Below are 21,386 nucleotides of genomic sequence, written 5' to 3' on the forward strand. Positions count from 1 at the left end.
AAAGCAAAAAACATGATGTGTAGCTGTGATAAAACTGCATGTAATGATACTGTACACTACCTCAATTACAACTGTACTACTTTTCACATCTTTTACCTGGATGTAGAAATGCTTTCAGGTCAGAAAGGAGGTCTGAGGAAACTGTGGTTCCTCTAATAAAGTTAAATGATTTTAATAATGCATGGTGCACTGCTCGTTAACGTTTTACAGTAGCCATTTTTCTCTAGGTGGTGACTGTATAAGATGTGCCTGTTGTGGTAAGACATACACCTCTCTGAACTAACAGCCACATTAAACGGCTCATATATTCTAGTTAAACCTGCTGGGAAGTCTGAGGCCGTGGTGGGTGGGCCGGCCCTACTTCCTCTTAGATATCAACCACAAAACAGGCTCCATAAAGCATAAGAGCTGCATCCTGGAACTGAAGGGCTAAGTCAGCACGAGTCTGCCCAGATGATATCTTCTTAGTATCACTCACAGGTGTGACTTGGTTATTAAACACGTCACGCAAGTTTCATGCAGCGGCTCATTAAATCCTTTTGACGACAACAAACGCTCCACAAACGTTACACCTTGGGCTGGCTAAGAAGAGACAATACTGAGTGTAAAATGACACGACAGGAGTATTTTGAGCTGCCTCTTACCAGAGGTAGCTCCCAGAGTAGGCCACAATATTGTGGTGCATGCATTCCTTCACCATGAAGATTTCCTGCTGTATGATGGAAAAGTCATCCCCTGGAAACAGAGGGGGGAAAAAAATCACAAACACAAGGACAAAATACTTTCATTTTCAAGGAATTGTTTCCCTTTAAAATAAGGTATCTTTCCACTTGAGCATAAATTCCTCTTAAAATGATCAAAGCCATAAAACCGAAGCATTTTGGGTTATGACTCATCTACAAAACCTACATTATAAAACTTGTTTTTGGTGCTAGAGATGACCTTGAATGTTGACAACAACAAGCTCAAAGCATTTTAGATTACAGAAAAGTTGTGTACGCCTTAAAATTGAGTCTTTAGGAAACACTTTCCCTTTGATTTGACAAGTCAAAAAAACAACAACAAACAAACAAACAAACAAAAAAACACATACTCACAATATCTCTGTGTAAACACAACAGATCATATGCCAGTGAATAACAACAGAAGGATCACCTTGTACTTTTAAAATTTATGTGGTATAGGCCAATAACCAGGTGACTTTCCAGAGCAGAAAAGCACACGAACACATCCGACCAGTGGGAGGTAAGAAAACAAAGATATATAAGCCCAGCTGTTCCCAGTAGTGCAGAGCCATGGCCCTGGAATCCATTAACAGGATGTTAAGATCTAACAGACTGCGTCAGCTTCAGCGCTCTATCAACAGACTGTCAGCACATGAAATGGTCCACATTAAGGCGCCTTTTAATAGAACCAATCTCTGCCATAAACATTAAAATCAAAACAACAGGCTGCACATTACTGGTGGTGGAAATTACAGTCAAGACACCAATTTTTCTGCATATGGTCAAGGGTGTCAGTTCTGCTCACCAATATGACAGTTTATTATATTGCTGCATCTGTTGCTGCTTAAAGTGCCTTAGATTTTGTGTTACTTATTTATCTACTTTATATTTCATTTGTATTTTGTGGCATTCATGTGGACGGCAAAGTAAGAATTTCATTGTACAGGGAAACACGTTTCCTAACTGTGCATATGACAAACACTTTAACTTTGAGTACACTTGGGCTGGGTCTGAAATCACTCCCTATTAACTCATTCACTACTCCCTATGTAACGTATACTATGCATGTGTAGTTCACTCCATAGCAAACAGTAAATTAAGATTTTAGACACGTTAATTTTCTGATAAAAGGCGGAGCATTGCATTATGGGATTGTTAGCAGAAAGTTGCTGCTCTTATGCTCCATTGGGAGGTTTTTGATTGCACATGGCATTTAGACACTATTACAACATGGCAAATGAACTGTATAATGACAAGACACAACTTTGGTCTTCTGATTGTTGAATCCTGTTTTAAAAGAAACATGAGGTGGCTGACAAAACAGTCAAGAGTACATAGCTCCAGAACCAGGAGGCTAATTAAAGTGATATGGGGGCAGGTGACGTTTAGAAGACAACATGGTAAGTGAAGATACCTGCTGGGCCACAAATGTTCTTTTTCAACTACATAAAGAGTTCATACCCAGTGAGTCAGCAGCTGGATACGCAGTAGTCCTACTTTCAAGCCTGTCTGGGAGGGGTTGGGCTCTTTTGTATTAAGCAACATCACTAGTGAAATCTAACTGTCACATCACATCTGTTTTTAACAGATTCATCCGATCAAGGGGAAAAGTCAGGCCACAGAATATTTTTTATAACACAGCAAAGACACTGACTGTGGAAAAGTGAAATTGTGGAAGTGTAAGTCACCGGTGGGAGGAGGAACCGTGAACATGTAATGCACCGTATATAGAAAGTATGAGAGGCGTTTACAGTACATCCAACTGGTTTTACAAGTCCACTAATATATGACTTTAAATAGATTCAGACGCCTCCTGAAATCCTCCTCTGTGGCTCCAGACCCTGCCACAGACCTTCCCTTCATGCTTGAGATGTGTCAGTGATTGATTCATACATGCTGATCTTGTCCATTACTTTCTGTTACACAGGCTTGATGCATCTGCAACATATAACTGAACTATACTTAAGAATGTCAACAAAGGCTTATTGTGAAACCCTCCCTTCTATCTGTAAGACTAAAGTTGTGTTTCACTGTAGTTTATAGTCTTAAGTGGCATCATAAGGACGTAATGAACGTCTCACAGAAGCTGATGCTTTAATGAAGATGAATGTGAAAATAAGTTCCCACACTCTTCTGTTTGCCACATTACAACAGTACAATAAGACGACACTGTGTAGAACTCATGAATTAAATTACAACTGCATTTTACAGCGTCTGGAATTTCAGTGTTTTTTAGTTTAGAGTCATATTAAATTAAAAAAAAAACTGCTGCTGATCACAGACATGTTGAAATGTTTCTGTTGAGACTAAGGAAATGATATGACAAGTCACAAAACTTTGAGCAGCAGTAATTTCAACTTGGTGAAAAGACATTTTAGTTGTCTGCAGTGGGTCCCCCCCACAATATTCTTTTCTTACTGAGCTGAGGCTTAAGAGTCTACCCACTTCCTCCCTGTGCAGTGTGAACATACACATCCTCGCTCATTGCTTCCCGTTTCAATATGGCGACGTTAAGTCTTGACCAGTGTTATAGAAAACTGATTTCACAGATGTCTGAAGGCACCCTACTCATCAAATTACACTAACACTAATTAAGGAGCATCCAGGCAAAGGTAGTGATTCTGTTCTGATGTAACAATTAATAGAAAATAGATTCAGCCACAGAAATGAGGGGCACTGTTCCACACCCAAGTGGAAAAGGCCAAAACACTGGTGACTACATCTCAGGAACAAAAAGAACTAAATACTGTCACAGAAGAACAGAGGCATAGTGAGCTGTAGTGCTAATGTTGGCTAATACAAGTTCATCCACTGCAAAAGAAAAAACCAAAGCCTCCTATTTCATCTTCCCTTCATGGTCAACACCAATGTGGTCTTCAGTGGTCGTTTAGCCTCCAACTCATCAGATGAACCTGGTCTGTGCTCTGTAGCTCCTGCAGCCAGGGAGCTTCACCACTCCTAGCTCCTTTCTCTCTCACCTGCTCTTTCCACCTGGTCAGACCTGTTTGAGTCTATTCTCCACCCAAATCACCTCAAGCACAGAGTGGAGGCACTCTTGTAAAAACAGGGTGAATAAAGGAGAAGCCTGTTTTAACAGGATGGCACAAAGTGGGTTAATCCTTGTTTTGTCTCAAGAAACGACAAAGCAGATATGTAAAGCGCAAATATGAACGATGCTTGACGATTCATTTATGTTGCGGCTGATGTAAACAAACAGAATCACGAGACAATAACTTATCTTTCCTGTTATACAGCAACACTGCTTCTTAAACGTAACTTTTCAGGGGGTCTGTTTTCACATTTCGTTTGTCAGTTCCTTCACTACTCTTCATTTTCTTTTTACATCCATCCATTATTTACACTGCTCATGTCAGTCAAAAGGTCCACAAGAATATGCCAGTAAGATAATACCTAATTACAATAATCAGAATACAAACAGTTGGTTTTAGATTGTACCAGTTGTAGTTGTACTATGAGACACTTGAGACAAAGCAGTTAAAAATATAGCTTGTCTGTGAATGTGTGTGCTTTGATAAGTAACTCGACACTTACTTATATTTGTAAGTATCAAGTCAGAGCTTACTTGATAAGTAAATATGTCACAAACTTGAGGAAGCATGAACTCTGCCTCAAGCATGTACTAGGTATAAGCAAATTGATATCGGATTAGCATTTGTTGGATATGTGTAAAATTATGTGTGTTGATATATCAACTGTCCTTTTACATGCTTGAAAGAATAAATAAATCAAATCAAATCAAATAATTGCAGTCATGACTACTGGTACTGTACAACAATATCGCTTTGATACTTTTTCCACATTCCATTCAAACCCCTGGAAAATAAACTTATTTTTCCAGACTTGTCCTTATTTTTCAGCAGTAAAGTGTAAACAGGATCTTTTGTCCTTATTGATGAGATAATATGATGATCACTCTTACCCGGTTCTAACTTTATGATCTTCACAGCAGCAAGCTCCCCGGTTTGTATGTTTCGAGCCTGAAAGAAACGACAGCACAACTGTGAGCAGGGCTAAACGTATCGCAGCACTGTGACCGTTACTGCTTTAACCAAAACATGTTCATCTGTTTATTCAAATGACAAAACTAAACTTACACTGCTGAAAACTAATGGTCAACAACTAAGCTGTCTAGTCTAATACATTTGAACTAAGTATCAAAGTCACTTAACTTGGAACAATCAGAAATATCTGCTGGTTCAAGCTTCTCAAATGTGAGAATCTGAGGTTATTAGTTGATCAATAGAATAAATGGCAACAACTGATAGTTTAAACTTTTTGCTCTTGGTTGTCTTTTTAATGGTAAACTGAATATTTTTAGGTTTTTTAAGGGTTGTTGGTTGGAGAAAAAAAAAACAACACGTAATCTGATGACATCCCTGTGGGTGTTGGGCAGCGATAATGGATATTTCGGTATTTTTGGACCAAACTTTTAATCAATCAATTGAGAAAATAATCAGCAGATTACGATACAGAGACAATTCTGGCTAGTTACAGCCCTGTTTTCTTTTATATCTTTGTCAATGGTCAGACAAAACAAAGCAGTATGTTCAACCGCAAGGAATGTCAGCACTCTGTCGGACAAATTCAGCACCGTTACATTCTCAGTTATTGCCTCAGTGGTTGGTTACCTCTACTGGTAAACAACTAAACTCAAACCAAAAGTCTCCTAAACAAACATCATCCCCAGAGGTCGCTAGGTCAACCCATGGGCAGTGTCTATTTACAATGATGGCTACCAGTAAACCTTTAAATATCTCTGCTGTGCTTTTTGAATCCAGTCCATCTTAGTGTTTTCGTTCATTCTTGTCATTGTTATCCTTACGAACATTTAATCATTACCAGCTGCACAGTATGACATGTTAAACAACTAAATCTGAGTCAACAGAAGGATTTGAACTAGTATCTGTCCATTGTTTGTGCAAATCCAGGTCAAGACAGGATGCTCCCTAATCTGTGAGAGCGAAGTGATGGGACGGGCAGATATTTCAACCGTAAACCATAAAACCTTCCAGCACAGCCACCGTTCAATGCTAGGGAATGTGCTGGTGACTCACACATATAAACAGAAACCCACACAAACTTGCTGTGCAGCTGCACACGCACAGACACAAACACAACACAAGGTAACTTGAAAAGATTTTAAATGCTTATTTTCACCTGTGGAGGTCTGCAATTCTCCTGTTTTCAAATACTTCCTTTTTAACTTTACATTTCCTGACCACCAAGATGAGAACTAAACCCAAAAAAGTGAAGTTCTAAGCTGAAGATATGATAAACCAGATGAGACAGCTTTAACAACCTGAAACAACCCTTGACGGCAGGAAGGAACCCTGGCATGCAACAGAGCTCTAAAGGACTAATATCTGACAAGATCAATAATCATGCCAGACTGAAAGAAAAACAGGTGTGCCTGGTGTCTCCACAGATCTAATCTAACTGTGGTGTGAGCACGATAAACTCAAGTCTCTTTACAATAAGCAAATGTTTCCTTGTTTCCAACTTTTAACAACTTCAACAAAGTCTTTGCACACTATAAAGTTGTACTGTGGCAAGTAACATTGTTAATAATCCTCTGTAGGATTCTTTGGTTCTTTATTTGACATCCACTTTGGCACAAACACTAACAGAGGCAGAGCTGGTGTCAGTGCTCCACTCTGCTACAGTACTGACCCGTCAGAGATAAGGGGTAAAAATCACAAGTTTCATCACGACACCGTCTTATATCGATTCTCTTAGCCAGTGATCTGATGTTTGCCAATACATAAAAATGTCATGTTGCAATCCTGATTCGATTCAGCGGCCGGCGTTCAATATAAAATATATTATACGCCTATTTCACACAATCAATTACATTTTACAAACTCACAAATGCTACCAAAACATAATTCATTCACTATAAAGCGCTCTTCACATAGAAATAAGGACCCATGTTGACCTTATTCAACATAAACTTTAACTTTTGAGAAAGGAAATATTTACATTCACACAAACATAAATGCTGAAAATTCCACATTTTTGACTTCAGTTTGTTCGATCACTGTCCTGCTGTTCTGACGAGAGATGCTACGCCGAGGTCGCAGTTGGTGTGGATCTAACAATTCAGCAGCGCTTAGGTGCCACATCTCTTTGAAAAAGTACGAATTCCAAACAACATACCAATAAATAAAGGATATTCTAACAATAAACTACAGCGAGAGCCTGGCATTACAATGAAGATAAATGAATCATTATCATCAGAACTAACAAAGAGCAAGAATGTGTGACTTGACAATCAGATGTAATAAATCATCCAAAGAGAGTAATGCTGCACCCATTAAAATTCAACTATGCACAGCAGGTCAAAGGAGGAGTTTTCCCAATTTGAGGTGTTTCCTCTGTCAGTGCAGCTCAGAACTCACTCATTGGTGAGAAACATGTTTAGACAGGGGCCTGATCATATTACAGGCCAGTGCAACCCCGAGCCTGTGAGCGCTAGGAGAATACCAGGCGCAGCATTCCACCAGTGGCCTGTCTGGGGGCGGGGGCTGGCCAGAGAGGCTTTGTACAGAGGGGCCATGACGGGCTGCCTGAACTATCACACTGGATCTGTTTGGTCATTGCTTTGTCTGTGGCAGATGGATAAACAAGAAAATTCTCTGGCAAAAACACACCTCACTACAACTAACTGACAGGGGGAAGCTGGACCAATTTGTTTGGCTTAATAGTTTCTGCACAGACTTCATTCATTTTCTGAAATTGCACTGCATTGTTCACACCAAGCAGGAGCATGGTGCCTGCCACCTCTCAACTACACACCAATGAAAGATTTACAGTCATTACTGCAGTAACTTTGCTTCAAAACTGCAACCACTTGATACTAATTCAGCCATAGTGCATGTTATAACTGTTCTGTCCTGTTTATTAGCAGCTCAATGTGTTTGACTCTTGACTGACTGGAAACAAACATGCTGCGGTCTGTGGCAGAATAAGACTGCACCCGTACCCAAGTATCCAAAAAGAAAAAAAAAGGTGTGAAATCTGAAGGGCCAAGACAGAAAATAAATATGGTAATGAAGTCCACAAACTGTCACACATTTTTCATCTCAAGTTACACAGACAATAAAACTCTGCAGCTGATAGTCTGGAAAGAATTGCCTACACCACCATGTCATTGATATTAAGGTAAATTTTAAAAACTTAATAAGTAACAAAAAATCTATACAAGTAATTCTTCTCAATGACTGATAATAAGTCAATATCCATTTTGGGGAAATAACTAACAATGATTTAATGCTGCTGCTTTAAACAAGGGATGTGTAACATGACCTCCAATGCAAAGAGAAAATGTGTCTGGATAACATGGGCAAGCAGGTACAAGTATTCACTGTTCATATCACTTAGCCCAGGAAATTGTTTCTTTTAACCATCATATGACCTACAAACCAGGAAAACATCTAGGAGTGCCATGATATTACCAATATCAAAAACAATAGTAGGGTGGAGACTCTAATGTTCATTTCTGATTAACCATAATACTGAGTGACTCATTCCAAATATATGAAGTGCCCTAAATCAGTTTTCCAGACTTCAAAGTGACATCTTCACATCTTTTTGTCCAACCAACTGCCCCAAAACCCAAAGACATTTCATATATGACCATTTAAGAGGTTGGGACCAGTAAATGTTATGCATGTGATTAGCATATTATGCTGCATCTACTGTAATTTTGCAAATAAGTGTGTTTTTTGCTGCAGACTACATGAATGAAAGCAGAACTGAGGTCTCATTCAGCGCCTGCTGTCAAACGATTGCATCACGTTATCATGACTTACAAACATCAGTCATACGCTGATTAATCATGCGATGACATATCAACATATGTCCAGTTCTAATGACAGGCTGTGGGGACCAGTAACACCACTGTACCTTGTACACGTCTCCATATGTGCCACTTCCCACCCTCTGGATGAGCTCAAAGTCATGCTGAGGGTTTCTCCTCTGGATTTCACCGCTTGGCCGGGGAAAGATATCCATGCTAGCTTGAACCAAACGCTGCTTTACATTTACTTGGCTTGATTAAATCTGAGGCTTGATTAAATCTGATGCTGGTTTGGCGAAGGTCTTGAATAGAAGTTAATCACTGATACTTAGACGGTCGTCCCTACTGCACGTCCTGACAAAGGCACAAGGAAGGTTTTGGAAGAAGGTGTTTTAAAAGTGTAATCGAATACGACACAATAGTAACACAAACTAGAGGGATATTTATGCAAGTAAACAGCAAACCAACAAAAACATGGATGCTGTCACATAGCTGGCCATCTGTCAGGCAACACCAACAACTCTCATTTCTAATTTCTCTTAAATTAATCTTCCAACTACCACTCATAGCAAAGTTTATTAGCCCTAGTATTGAAGTGTGTAAGTAACAAAGCAGCGACCACTAACATAACAATATCTTAGTATGAACACTGTAGTTATTCCAGCAAATAGCCAGAGCCAGGTTACATTACTCTGAATATGATGAGTTACGGGCTTAGCATCAAGCCAGCTAATGCTAACTAGCAAACGTTAACTTGGCTTCGTCGCTGTTTCTAACTTGAACTGTGCCTACCTTTTACAATATAATCACCGTGGACGCGTACGTCTTGCATTATAGATCTTTTCGAGGCCTTCAACTGTACAACAGCGTGGAATAATCGCACTAAAAGAATAGCGATTCCTCTTTGTCATCGAGGAAACTAGTAACGTTAAACTTCGGTTGGCCGCTAAGTGATCACTCCATCTCCTTCAGTGGAATGGCAGCATAGCCAAATTCTGTCCTCGCAAGAATGCCAGCATTAAAATTAGCCGTTGACATGTCATTTCCCTTACGTTGACGAGTTCAGAAAAGCGTCAGTCTCATATGTAGAATATTAACCGTAGACTACACGAATACAGCCAAGAATTACCCTTTAATTTACTATAAAATCACTCTGGAAAAAAGCAAGTCTGTCGCTAATCCCCGTTGAGTCGCAGTTACTGGATTCTGATGGTGCATTCAGGGGCTCCTCGTAAAAGCTATACTCTCAATGAAAAAGCCATACAAAACCAAATGTATGATCCCACGGTTACAATCAAGTAAACAATGAATGAAATCATTAGAATACGTAGTATGTAATAAAGGTAATCACAATTCGATTCGAAACAATTCCCTTGCAGTTCGACTGACTGAGAATACAATATTCATTTGCACAGGTGGAACGTAACTAGCCTAAGTGCATTTATTCAAGTACTGTACTTAAGTAAACATCTGAGTATTTCCACTTCATACTTCGACTTCACCATATTTTTAGATAATTGTTGCACTTTTTTCTAATGTAAAAGTTTATTTTATTTTATATAGAATGATTCTATATAATGTATACTCTTACTTTTGGTACTTTAAGTATGTGTTTATGCTAATAGCTTTGTAGTTTTAGTTAAATAACATTTTGAATGCAGGACTTAAACATTTAAGAGTACTTTTACACTCTAGTATTGTTATTCTTTCACCACTATTTGGGGCCCTGAAAACTTGGTTCCACTATTCCCCTGTTTCTACATCCCTTGTTCCACCACTGCCAGGTATCGACTTTATACTAGTACTGTAGGTAGTGTTTTCATGTAAATATTTACGATAGTACGCGAAGGCAGCATGTGTTCTATTTCCTGTGTAATTACCGCCACCTCCCGACAGCAGCTGGTAATGCATGTAATTAATAATGCGAAAAAATGAATGTGGTTCAGCGTACTTTGGAGTTACAATGAGCACAACCACCGACTATGGCCCTTGCAACTGGCTTCAAGTCTCTATCATTCAGTCAGGTATGTAAATACCGATACTTTACAGTAGGAAGGAGCGACAGGCAGCAGCGCCCCCTGGTGACTGATCCCCTGCATCGCACTAGGAATAAAAGCCCCATCATCCTCCTGCAAATACTGTAGGAACATCGTTTCGCTGTTGATAGGGCATCCTCCCAACCCAGTCACTCATGACTACCGAGTAGGTTCGCTCGTTAACGGACTGAAAGAGGGACATAAGGACAGCATTATGGCGAAGCAGCGTAAAGACAGAGACAGCTGGGGTGAGTGTACGTACAACATTTGATAATTCATGCTTTCCTTGACGCACATATATTTTGTATTCCTGTCGAGGCTAGGGTGTAAGTAATGCAATCAATTAGACGTTTGTTTTAAACTCCACGATGAAGCTCTTGTTTTCGTTTCCACAAAAGTGTGACCAGTGTGTATTTATTTAGAATATGATCAAATCTACTGGCAATAAGAAATAGGCCTACACGCACGGTGCTTGTGTTTTTCATTGAAGAATATCGGTCAATCAGATTTATATAGGCCTTATTTTAGCCTATAAATATGTTTATACCCAAAATGTTTTCAATAGCAACCAGGAAATGCCCTTTTAATTCTCAGACCACAAAAGGCCTGAGAATAACCTTGTGCTATTATTTTGTTTATCACCGTGACCCTCTGTGGTGCATCTGGTATGACATTATGTAATATTGCATCAGTAAGTAGCTTGTCATCACCATCATCTTTACCCTAACCCTCACTGCTATCATCATTATCACCGCAATGATTATGATGATAACCAGCATCCTAATTGTCACTGACATCAGTCTATGGCCCATGTTATTTTAAATAGCGGCCTGCAAGGGAGGTAAAGGATAATGAGTGTAATAGGAGCAAGGAAAAGGGGGAAATGTTTGTCATTATAGAGTTTATCAGGTCTGACCCACTTTAAGCAGGCTGGGCCTCTGAGGTCTTTGACTGTTTTAAGATCAGGAGCAATAGCTTCATGCTGGGCTCGGTCTGGGTGAGGCCATTGCAGGAGATGTGAAGTCAGTCCTCTTCAAGGCTGAGAGGAAACCTTGGAGGAAGTCTTCCTTCTTTAATTATTCACCACACGTTCTTTGCACCCTGCATTAATGTTTTAGCATGTTCCCATATTTTGTCACTGTGCCTCCGTGAGACCTGCAATTACATCCTCAAAATCAGACTGAACTATGTGTGTCAGAGTATTTTCTTGTTTTTCATAATAGTCCTACCTATCCTGTGCTTTGCAGAACTTGCCTGGTCTAACCCACGTTTGTAGTAGCTTAAAGCACACATTACAAGAATGGCATGTGGGGAACCTCTGCATCAGGATGGTGATACAGCCTGCATAACACCACATGAGACAACAGAGATTGGAAGCACACTGAGTCACTGCTTGGAAAGCTTTGGAAAAGTTCTGAATGCACATGAGCTCAATGTATAGAAACAGATGAGATTGATAGCATGGCATGATTCAGTATTATTATTACTAACAAACGTGCTGGGTGACATTACTGATCTGGTGCAAACAGGAAGCAATAATGGTCTAACTTTCCTGTTTCCTCACCTGATGGACCACTGACTTTGCTTATCATCACTGTGAAGAAGTTCTAGTTGGTCACTCGCTCACAAAATTACATTTTAGTTGACTTTCAACTGGTAATTACAAGTAATTATGTAGAAAAATCCACTTGTCAACAACATTTCTCAGAATGCCAATGTTATTTGCTGCATATAAAATATGTTTAGTTGAAGCTAATTCTCGCTTCTTCTACAGAGCACTGCTACATTTCTGTGAATCTTTCCCCCTCTGATGTGTCCTCCAGGGTCCCTCAGTGACAAAAACATCTATGACTGGAGCTCAGAGGAGGAAGAGCCAGATGGACGAGCCCGGCCTGTCCAGGTGCTGCTGGTCAAAGACGACCACACCTTCGAGCTGGATGAGGCAGCACTGAGCCGCATCTTGCTGGCAGAGGAGGTCAGGGACCGCGAGGTGGTGGCCATCTCTGTGGCCGGTGCCTTCCGCAAGGGGAAGTCCTTCCTCATGGACTTCATGCTGCGTTATATGTACAACCATGTAAGTATCTAGGTCTGTGCATCCTGTAGAAGGTAGTGGGAAAGGCGGGGTGGGTGGACCCAATCAGAACTGACACTGGGTGAGAGCCGGGGTACACCCTGGTCAGGTCGCCAGTTTGTCACAGGGCTGACACTCACAGTCACACCTACAGGCAACAGTCATCAGTTACCCTAAGCCTTGTGTCTACGGACTGTGGGAGGGAGCCAGAGTACTGGGAGGAGACTCACGCAGGCACAGGGAGAACATGCAAAGTGCACAGAGAAAGGTCGGCCGCGAGGTTCAAGCCCGGGACCTTTTTGCTGTGAGGTGACGCTGTTAACCGCTGCTCCAGCCACCTCCTGTACAAGTGATGGAGTAGAGATTTCAATATACAGTGTATCTTTATCCCCGCTTTGTTACAAAGAAAAAAGAAAAAGAGTAGTTTGACTTTTTGCTTTTATGGCTTAACAAGACTTTTGTCCTACTGAATCTAATATTTTGCTGATATTCTAATTTCATGTGCAAGATAATATTCATTCTTCTTTCATAGAAATTCAGTCTATTCAGAGTAGAAAAGCCTGTGATTCTGCTTAATATTGGGCATTTAAAAACCAAACTTAAAATCACTGCTTAACTGCATTTATTGTAGTTTTATTAGTGAAGGCATATTGAAAAGGATGACAAGAAAATGACAGGATGCAGGACATAAACAATCGATTAACAACAATAGAATAGGTAAATAAATAAAGGAAATTAGCAAATGTTTCTAAGAAACTTGGTCTAGACCCCATGTAGGTGTATGAACGCATACAGTCCTACACATACATTTTGTTTATATCAGTTAATGTACAGTATACATGAAAGTGTAAGCTCCCTAACAATATATGTTTCATTTATGAAATTAGATAAAGTGCCAATGTGGGTATTGGTGCAATCGTTTTTTTTTTTGTTTGTTTTTTTGCAGTACACATACTTACCAGTATCTAATATGTAATTAATAACAACATAAGATGAAGTAACCTCTGATCTCACGATGCTCAGGCATCTGAAGACTGGCTTGGGGTTGCAGACGAGCCTCTGACTGGCTTCTCCTGGAGGGGGGGCTCAGAGAGGGAGACCACCGGGATCCAGATCTGGAGCGAGGTTTTCCTGGTGGACAAGCCAGATGGAAGAAAGGTGAAGCCTGTTAAGTTTTCTCTAGCTGAGCAGAATAGGTAATTACAGTGGAACACTGACATGATTCAGTATGGCACAGTGTGCTCAGATAATCTTTCCCCCATTGGTTTAAACTGTCTCTTGTTTTATTAATCAGCAGGCAACAGATTACATTTTAAAAACTCCTTTCTATTCATGTATGTTGTTTGGATTTGAATCCTTCACATTATTACATGTCACTTTACTCAGCACAATAGAGGCATGAGGAACACAGAGACCACCTTGCCGTACAGGTCAGTGTTTTCATCCGTGTCATTACACAGGTTGCGGTGTTACTGATGGACACACAGGGCACATTTGACAGCCAGTCGACACTGAGGGATTCAGCCACTGTGTTCGCTCTCAGCACCATGATAAGCTCCATGCAGGTACAGTGAGTTTAACCCACCTCACCCAGCTTTACTTTAGTAAAGACTGTGCATATGTATGTGAATGCCTGAGTAGGAATGATGAACATATCTTAGCCTTAGCTGTGCTAGCGTTGGGTCTTTATGTCAATCCTGTTGGTTGCTGCATTACTTTGGTCCTGACTGAACTATCAACTAGGATGGACTGCCATAAAACGTGGCCCTCATATTCCTGTTCCCCCCAGGATGAAGTGTTTACTGCTAATTTAACATGATCTCTGCTTAACATAAACATGTTAGCATGCAGATATTAGCATTTATCTCAAAGCTTTGCTGTAGATCCTCACAGAAGCTGATAGCTCGGCTGTAAACTCGTTTGTTCTTTGAATGTTATGTTCCTTCGTTTCCAAACATCAAAATACTTGTATTCAGTAGTCTTATACTGTGTACGTCTCTTTGGAAATGCTTTAAAGAAATGACACTGTAAATGAACTGTCTTTTTCAGGTTTACAACATCTCACAGAATGTACAAGAGGACGACCTGCAGCACCTGCAGGTAACACTGCTAAGTGTCAACACTAATGCATACCTGAAAACTTAAAGAGCAAAGTCCAGATTTGAAGCCCAGTTTTCAGCCAGAAGTGTCAAGTATTTGGTTATAGGGTTTATATTGGAAACATAACCCACCAGTTGTAATTAATTAACATTCACATGTATTCAAATTCTGCATCCATGTGCTCCCACAGACCATCCTAGTGGCACAAGCCTGTCGATCACTCATAAAAAGAGTCCGTCTTGTTTTATTTCAGCTTTTCACTGAGTATGGCAGACTTGCAATGGAGGAGACTTTCCTCAAACCATTCCAGGTACTACATGTTACTTACTCTCACTGCACGTGTTGATTAAATAGATGACAGTTACAAATGACTGGTAATAATTCTTTTAAGCAGATTGTGATGAGGGTTTGTTATAAATGGCAATTTAATGTTAAGTTAAGGGTTTGAACAGCTGCTATGAAAGAGACCATCATTTACAGAACTAAATATTATTAACAAGTGTCATAACGTACACTTCTCCTTCTCGTAGTCCATGATTTTCCTTGTTCGAGACTGGAGCTTTCCATACGAGTTTTCCTATGGTCAGGAAGGAGGCATGAAGTTCCTCGAGAAGAGACTGAAGGTCAGTTGTTACTGATGTTAGCGAGGTTCAGACTTTCAGGCTCCTCTGTAGCCACAAGATTAATGTCTCACTGGTTGTGTTTGTGGTTCAGATCTCTGAGAACCAGCACGAAGAGCTGCAGAATGTGCGGAAACACATCCACTCCTGCTTCACCAACATCTCCTGTTTCCTGATGCCTCACCCCGGCCTCAAAGTGGCCACTAACCCAAACTTTGACGGAAGAATTAAAGGTACACTTCAGCCATCTCTTTGCTTATTGCTTTGAAATGTAATGGTTTAAATGGCAAAAAGACTAAGTTCATGATCAGAATGGAACATTTGGGCCCCTTTGGAGGCTAAATAAGAATCTAATCTTTTGGCAAACTATGTTTTCTTTTTAATGGCTTTTGTATTTTGTAAAATGAAATATTAGAAGTTCTGACACAGGCAAACTACACTTTCACATAAAGAAAATGTGAATTGATGGGTTACATTGGTGATTCACATTAAACATAAAGAAGAGGATTGACAGACTATGTTCAGTAAGGGTTAATTCATTATTTATAATGCTAACTAAAATGTATTAAAACCTGTAATGTGTTAAAAACTAATAGAAACCTAATACATTTTACAGTACTGCACAGTGTGGGTCTGTTTTAGAGCCCCCTGGTAAAATATAAAAGGCATACATACTTAAACAATGCTGCCTGACTTCTAACAGGTATAAATGTGTAACTAGACAGCCAGTGCAGAGTTCAGCACTTACAAATTGTACAGGAGCAGGTGGTGCGCTGCAGCTTTTGCCACAGTAGCTGTGCTACCACCGGTAAACTTCAGCACATACTCACCAGCAGCTGCCTCTCCGCCCTGTCTAGAAATTGATGGCGAGTTCATAAACAACCTGAAGGTTTTGGTCCCCTGGCTCCTCAGCCCTCATAATATCGATGTAAAGGAGATCAACGGCAGCAAAATCACCTGCAGAGGCCTGGTGGAGTACTTTAAGGTCAGAGCGAAGGACCATGTTGCTAATGAAATGCACTAGCCTGCTTTAAGCACTTAATGTGTATCTTGTTTTGCCACGTTATAAAATCAGACTTCTGCTGCTAAACACTATGATACTAATTATCAAGTGACATATTTCTTATTCTGCCCCCGCAGACTGGATATAAAGTCATATATTGTCCTTTTACTGAACTGTACTCTTCCTGATTTTTGTCTTCACTGTTTAATCCAGGCTTACATCAAAATCTACCAAGGTGAGGAGCTGCCTCATCCAAAGTCCATGCTGCAGGTAGATGCTTTGTTATTGTTTTGCTAATGTAGAGGATTGTATTTAAGAAAACTTTTCCATATTGCACCAATTTAAATATCTTCATGCACATAACGTAATGCGCTCATTAAGGTTGTCACATCAGTTGCTTTTAAAGGTGCTGGGATCAAAACTGAAATCATGAGGTGACAGGGCTGTAGCAGCTCCGAGACTATGGAAGTCTAGGAGAAGAAGTGATTTTTTTCTAAAAAAAAATCAACACTATGTTTTCTTGTTCTTGCTCTTAGGCCACAGCAGAGGCAAATAACTTGGCAGCAGTCGCAGCTGCAAAGGATCTGTACAACAAAAAAATGGAGGAGGTAGGTAAAAGCATAAACAGGATTTTCAAGTAAATAAATCCCAGACTGATCACCAGCTGTATGATCCTTCCTTACTGGTCCTCTCTGTTCTGTCCCCAGATCTGTGGTGGCGATCGGCCCTTCCTGGCCCCCAACGAGCTGCAGGCCCGGCACGGCGTCATCAGAGAGGAGGCCCTGCAGGTGTTTCGGGGTGTGAAGAAGATGGGGGGCGAAGAGTTCAGCCGGCGTTACCTGCAGCAGCTGGAGGGGGAGATCGACGAGGTCTTTGTCCAGTACATCAAGCACAATGACTCCAAGAACATTTTCCACGCTGCCCGCACGCCGGCCACCCTGTTCGTGGTCATCTTTGTCATGTACGTGGCTGCGGGCATCACGGGCTTTGTGGGTGTGGACATCATTGCCAGCTTGTGTAACATGATCCTGGGTCTGGCATTGATCACTCTCTGCACCTGGGCCTACATCCGGTACTCCGGGGAATACCGAGAACTTGGCGCCGTCATCGACCAGGTGGCTGGTGCACTGTGGGACCAGGTAAAAGAAGAAAACGTAAACTTGACTGAAGTCAAAAACAAATCTGGCTGTCTAACTTCACCAGTATTTGAATCTGTACTCACCAAGTTTAGTTCATGAATAATGCAAGAATCTTCACACACCTTACAAAAACGTGCCCAAACTGATGCACATCTAACCAAACACAGCAGACAGTTTAAATTACATATTGATCACCAGCGCACAACTAAAAGAGCTGCAGAAAAGAGAGAAGAGAGGGGAAATCACTTTAAACTGTCAGCACTTACAGAGCACAATGATGTTCAGGGATTAGAGTGCAAAAGGTGATTTTTTAAAAATAGTTTCTGGTGTTCGATGGCAGCTAAAAGAAAAGACATCAAATTGTATCATTGACATCTGGTTTGGACTCAGTCTGCTGCATGTACAGCCAAATAAAAACCCAGGATTTGTTGGTTGGACAAAACAAGGCATTTGAAGACTTCACATTTGACTCTGGAAGGGCTAAATTCTGACTCATTTATTAAGGATTTTCTTTTTGTCACCCATCTTTATGTTAGTAATTTAAAGCACTTGTCAACCACTAGAGGGCAACAATCTCCTTTAAATCACAAACAGAAAATCCATCCCAGCTCAGATCCATTACAAAATGCTGTTATTGAACTATATATATATTTGTTTGTATTTGTGCTCACATGATGTATTTTCTGTTTTTAATGCATCTGCAGGGGAGCACAAATGAGGTAAGTGCAGCAATCAAAGTGGCAATATTTATTTACTAAGGCATGGATTCCAAAGAGCAGCTTTGAGTTTTATAGTAATAGGAAATTGGACTCCACACTTACTGTGTATCAGCTGCTTTGTGCTGAGTTAACTGGGAGGACAAAAGGCACCACTGAGGCACAGTACTGGCCTGATTATGGCCCTTGAGGTCGGTCCTGTTTTATTAGCTGATCTTGAGGTTCTGACATTTAAAGAAAGTCCCTTCGCTGTGTGTGAAGGACTTCTTTAGTGCTTCATATTTATAAGTGAATGTACATCTTCAAATTACTTCAAATCTGAGCTCATGTAATATTCTACCACAAAACATTTTAGAGGTGTGATTTTGACTGTGGACTGGAGAAGAGAAAACATTCTCTCACTGTCCACCCACTGTAGATGAGAGAACTTCTGCATTCATAAAAATGTTTGCACACTCATCTGAGTGTCATCAGTTTTTACTATGTGCTCACAGCAAGTGCTTTTTGCCCTTGGTTTTGCCTCTCAGGCTACGTAAAGGTTGCTACTGGGGCTCTATGCAGCCTGAAAGGAACACCTGCCTACACTACTGGCAAAAACATTTAGATTTGAAATCAAACATACACCCTTGGAAAAACTTTACACATTGCACAGTGGGAGCAGGGAGAGCTAACAGGGGCCCCCTGCACTGCAGTTTTGCCTTCACCCATCCACATAGCTGAACTGTATCACTGTCACGACACTTTCTTTAGCCACCTTGAGGAGTTACATTTCCTCCCTCTCACCACCACACCTGTCTCTGCTCCACAGGCTCTCTACAAGCTGTATAATGTAGCAGCCAATCACAGGCACCTGTACCACCACGCCTTCCCCGGGCCTCAGGTGGAGGAGGCTGCAGGGGAGCAGGGCAAGAAGAGAGAATGATTAGATAAGACGGGACACAGCAGGGACTTCCTGGTGATGGACAGGGGGAGGAGGGAGGAGGAACATCCTCACCCATCGGGCACTCTTCTATTCTGGTACTGGCCGGTGCCGCCCACCAGTACATTCACTCCTTTAAACCTAATAGTGGACTGTTCATGTTTAGGCAATGTCAGAGCATCTCTTGCCGATGAACATCATGACTCGTCATGACTTGTTTTTCACTTCTTGTCCGTTAAAACACCTGTACAGATGCTGTAGGCAGGGGAGGCCTCGGCATATCCAACCTCCAGTCAGCTGCTCATCTCATATCAGATGGGTTTTCTCATCATTTGTCACTGATGATGATTTTCAGTGTAGCCAAATCTGTGAAATCCCCATTTGTGACGATTGTTCTGTTCTTTGAAGTTTTGTGCTGTTTATAAGAAACAATATCTATGATCTGTGATGTTTGAAAGCCAAAATATGTACTCTATGTAAAATAATGAAGCGTTACAAGCAGCATCAGTTTGGTAAATGGTTAATGTCTGTCATCCTTAAGCTCTGCAACCAGCCATACTTGATAAAAAAAATGTTTTAATGGTTGTGACAAAGTGGTTTGGTGCCATAACCTGAGGTTTTAAAATCCCATTTTTTTTCAACATCTGCCCTAGCCTAGCTACATGCACACACTTAATGGCACATTTATGGGTTTAAGTCTTTTGTTTTGGAGGTTGGTGTTACTTCTGACAGAGTCCTAGATCAGGGAAGTAGCTTTTTGCTGGCCTGAAACAGCAGCACTGGGTGGACAGACACAAACACAGTAGCAACAGTTTAAAGTTTACACAACACAGCTGACATTGTTTGTCACTTTATAGCCCGCTCGCAGTTTTGTATTTACTACCTGGTGATCTGCTGTGTGTGTTTGGAGGTCGAGGGGAAATAGTGTGTTCAGCTCCCATTGTAACATAGAGGCGGCGAGTGCAGCCATTGTTGTTTCTCACTGAATGTTCGAGCAAATCCGAGGAATGTAGCTATTCTGCAGCCACCGAGAAAGCAAAGCTCGATGCTATTAGGCGGGGCGACAGGCCTGCTTTGGAAAAGGATCCTCATTCCACATCTCTTTCATCATCTTCACACACTTATGTTGAATCATCTGTGGAAAGACTGTTGCATGGTGAAAGAGTCCAGGCCCTGTCTTTTTGTGTTTCCAAAACAGCTTGCATTTGTAAACAAAAGGCTTGTATCAGTGACAGCACTGTTCGATGTTCGAATACTTTGGCTTTGTAGACTGCTACTGCACATTTGTATAACTGTGGTTATTGTTTTTAGCTTGGTGAATAATCCAGAATCACATCCAGCTGCAGCAACAACAAGGTTTTCCCCCTCTAAGATCTGGTCACCAACGGGACAAGAACTCTGTCATGCATATTTAGCAAAGTTCATACTGAGGTCTGAACTCAAGGGTTGAACATTTAAAGGCACCGCAAGAGTGTGGCTTCTTCTCAGTCTTCCACAATGTATAATCAACATCATGGAGGCCTTCACACACAGACAACCATCCAAGTCCAGTTTGAGATTCGTGAGGCTTTAAAATCCCATTTTTTCCATCATGTTGAAGTGCTACGCCCAATTATAAATCAGAAAAGAAGCATTTGTTTGCAATGTGTTAGCATTACACTCATGAATCATCATGAACTGAAGATAGTGTCCGTTAGCGAGGAGGGGAAAAAGCATGCTTTTCTTGGAGTTAACGATTCATTCCTAAAGCTGCCAACACTTAAATCAACACTGGATGTGGTGGGAGCCTCTGTGTACTGATGGGTCAAATGAATCAACCTCTGGGCGAGCTGCTCCAAGCGCTAAGTTTCCGCACACGCATTGCAACATTTCAGTTACAAAGAGATAAATAATAAAGTTGGACCAAATTAAACTAGACTTGAGTCATTTCTTTAAAGATTCCTCTCAGATAATGTGTCTGATACCGTTTCCTCCGCCATTTATTAAAAATGTGTAAAATTACTCTTTCTTCCTTGTTGAAAAATCCAGTTGATGAATATACAACCATTTTTCCATTTCAAAAGTTTAACTGCTAGATACAAGATGTCTCCTACTTCCCTGAGAAGTCCGCTCTGCAGTTTCCTCATCACATTACTGAGAGCTTTTTGGCTTCAATCAACTCCTGAGGGAAATATTTGGCTCTTTATCTCCTAAATGCTCCCGTGTTCACCAGCTAGTCTCTAGGAACTGTTTGCCAGT

The 21,386-nt window shown here is 40.8% G+C and overlaps 2 protein-coding genes across 8 annotated transcripts in view; one reads left to right on the plus strand and one right to left on the minus strand.

The window, feature by feature from the left end:
* The window catches only part of map4k5 (mitogen-activated protein kinase kinase kinase kinase 5), a 26,880-nt gene extending 17,084 nt beyond the window's left edge, over positions 1 to 9,796 (minus strand). For all 4 annotated transcript variants that reach the window (XM_020622931.1, XM_020622929.1, XM_020622928.1 and 1 more), the window contains exons 1-4: positions 9,337 to 9,796; positions 8,652 to 8,898; positions 4,666 to 4,723; positions 645 to 735 (exon numbers count right to left, since the gene is read on the minus strand). In XM_020622931.1, coding sequence (XP_020478587.1) covers positions 645 to 735; positions 4,666 to 4,723; positions 8,652 to 8,759 — 257 coding nt within the window. In that variant the 5' untranslated portion in view covers positions 8,760 to 8,898; positions 9,337 to 9,796. The remainder of the gene's footprint in view (positions 1 to 644; positions 736 to 4,665; positions 4,724 to 8,651; positions 8,899 to 9,336) is intronic.
* A 726-nt stretch (positions 9,797 to 10,522) lies between these two features.
* On the plus strand, positions 10,523 to 21,060 carry atl1 (atlastin GTPase 1). Of its 4 annotated transcripts, none has more exons than XM_020622938.1 (14): positions 10,525 to 10,834; positions 12,404 to 12,654; positions 13,675 to 13,809; positions 14,112 to 14,216; positions 14,701 to 14,751; positions 15,005 to 15,061; positions 15,282 to 15,374; positions 15,466 to 15,604; positions 16,229 to 16,356; positions 16,588 to 16,644; positions 16,911 to 16,982; positions 17,082 to 17,513; positions 18,218 to 18,232; positions 19,038 to 21,060. In XM_020622938.1, the coding sequence occupies exons 1-14, from the start codon at positions 10,795 to 10,797 to the stop codon at positions 19,149 to 19,151; spliced, it is 1,689 nt and encodes a 562-aa protein (XP_020478594.1). In that variant the 5' UTR covers positions 10,525 to 10,794; the 3' UTR covers positions 19,152 to 21,060. The 4 variants fall into 4 exon arrangements, with proteins under 4 accessions (XP_020478596.1, XP_020478597.1, XP_020478594.1 ...); XM_020622939.1 differs by having other exon boundaries at positions 10,526 to 10,828; XM_020622940.1 differs by lacking the exon at positions 18,218 to 18,232 and having other exon boundaries at positions 10,523 to 10,834.
* The last annotated feature ends 326 nt before the right edge of the window (positions 21,061 to 21,386 follow it).

This window comes from Monopterus albus, unplaced genomic scaffold (assembly GCF_001952655.1).
Source record: "Monopterus albus unplaced genomic scaffold, M_albus_1.0 scaffold290.1, whole genome shotgun sequence".
Taxonomy (NCBI): Eukaryota; Metazoa; Chordata; class Actinopteri; order Synbranchiformes; family Synbranchidae; genus Monopterus; species Monopterus albus.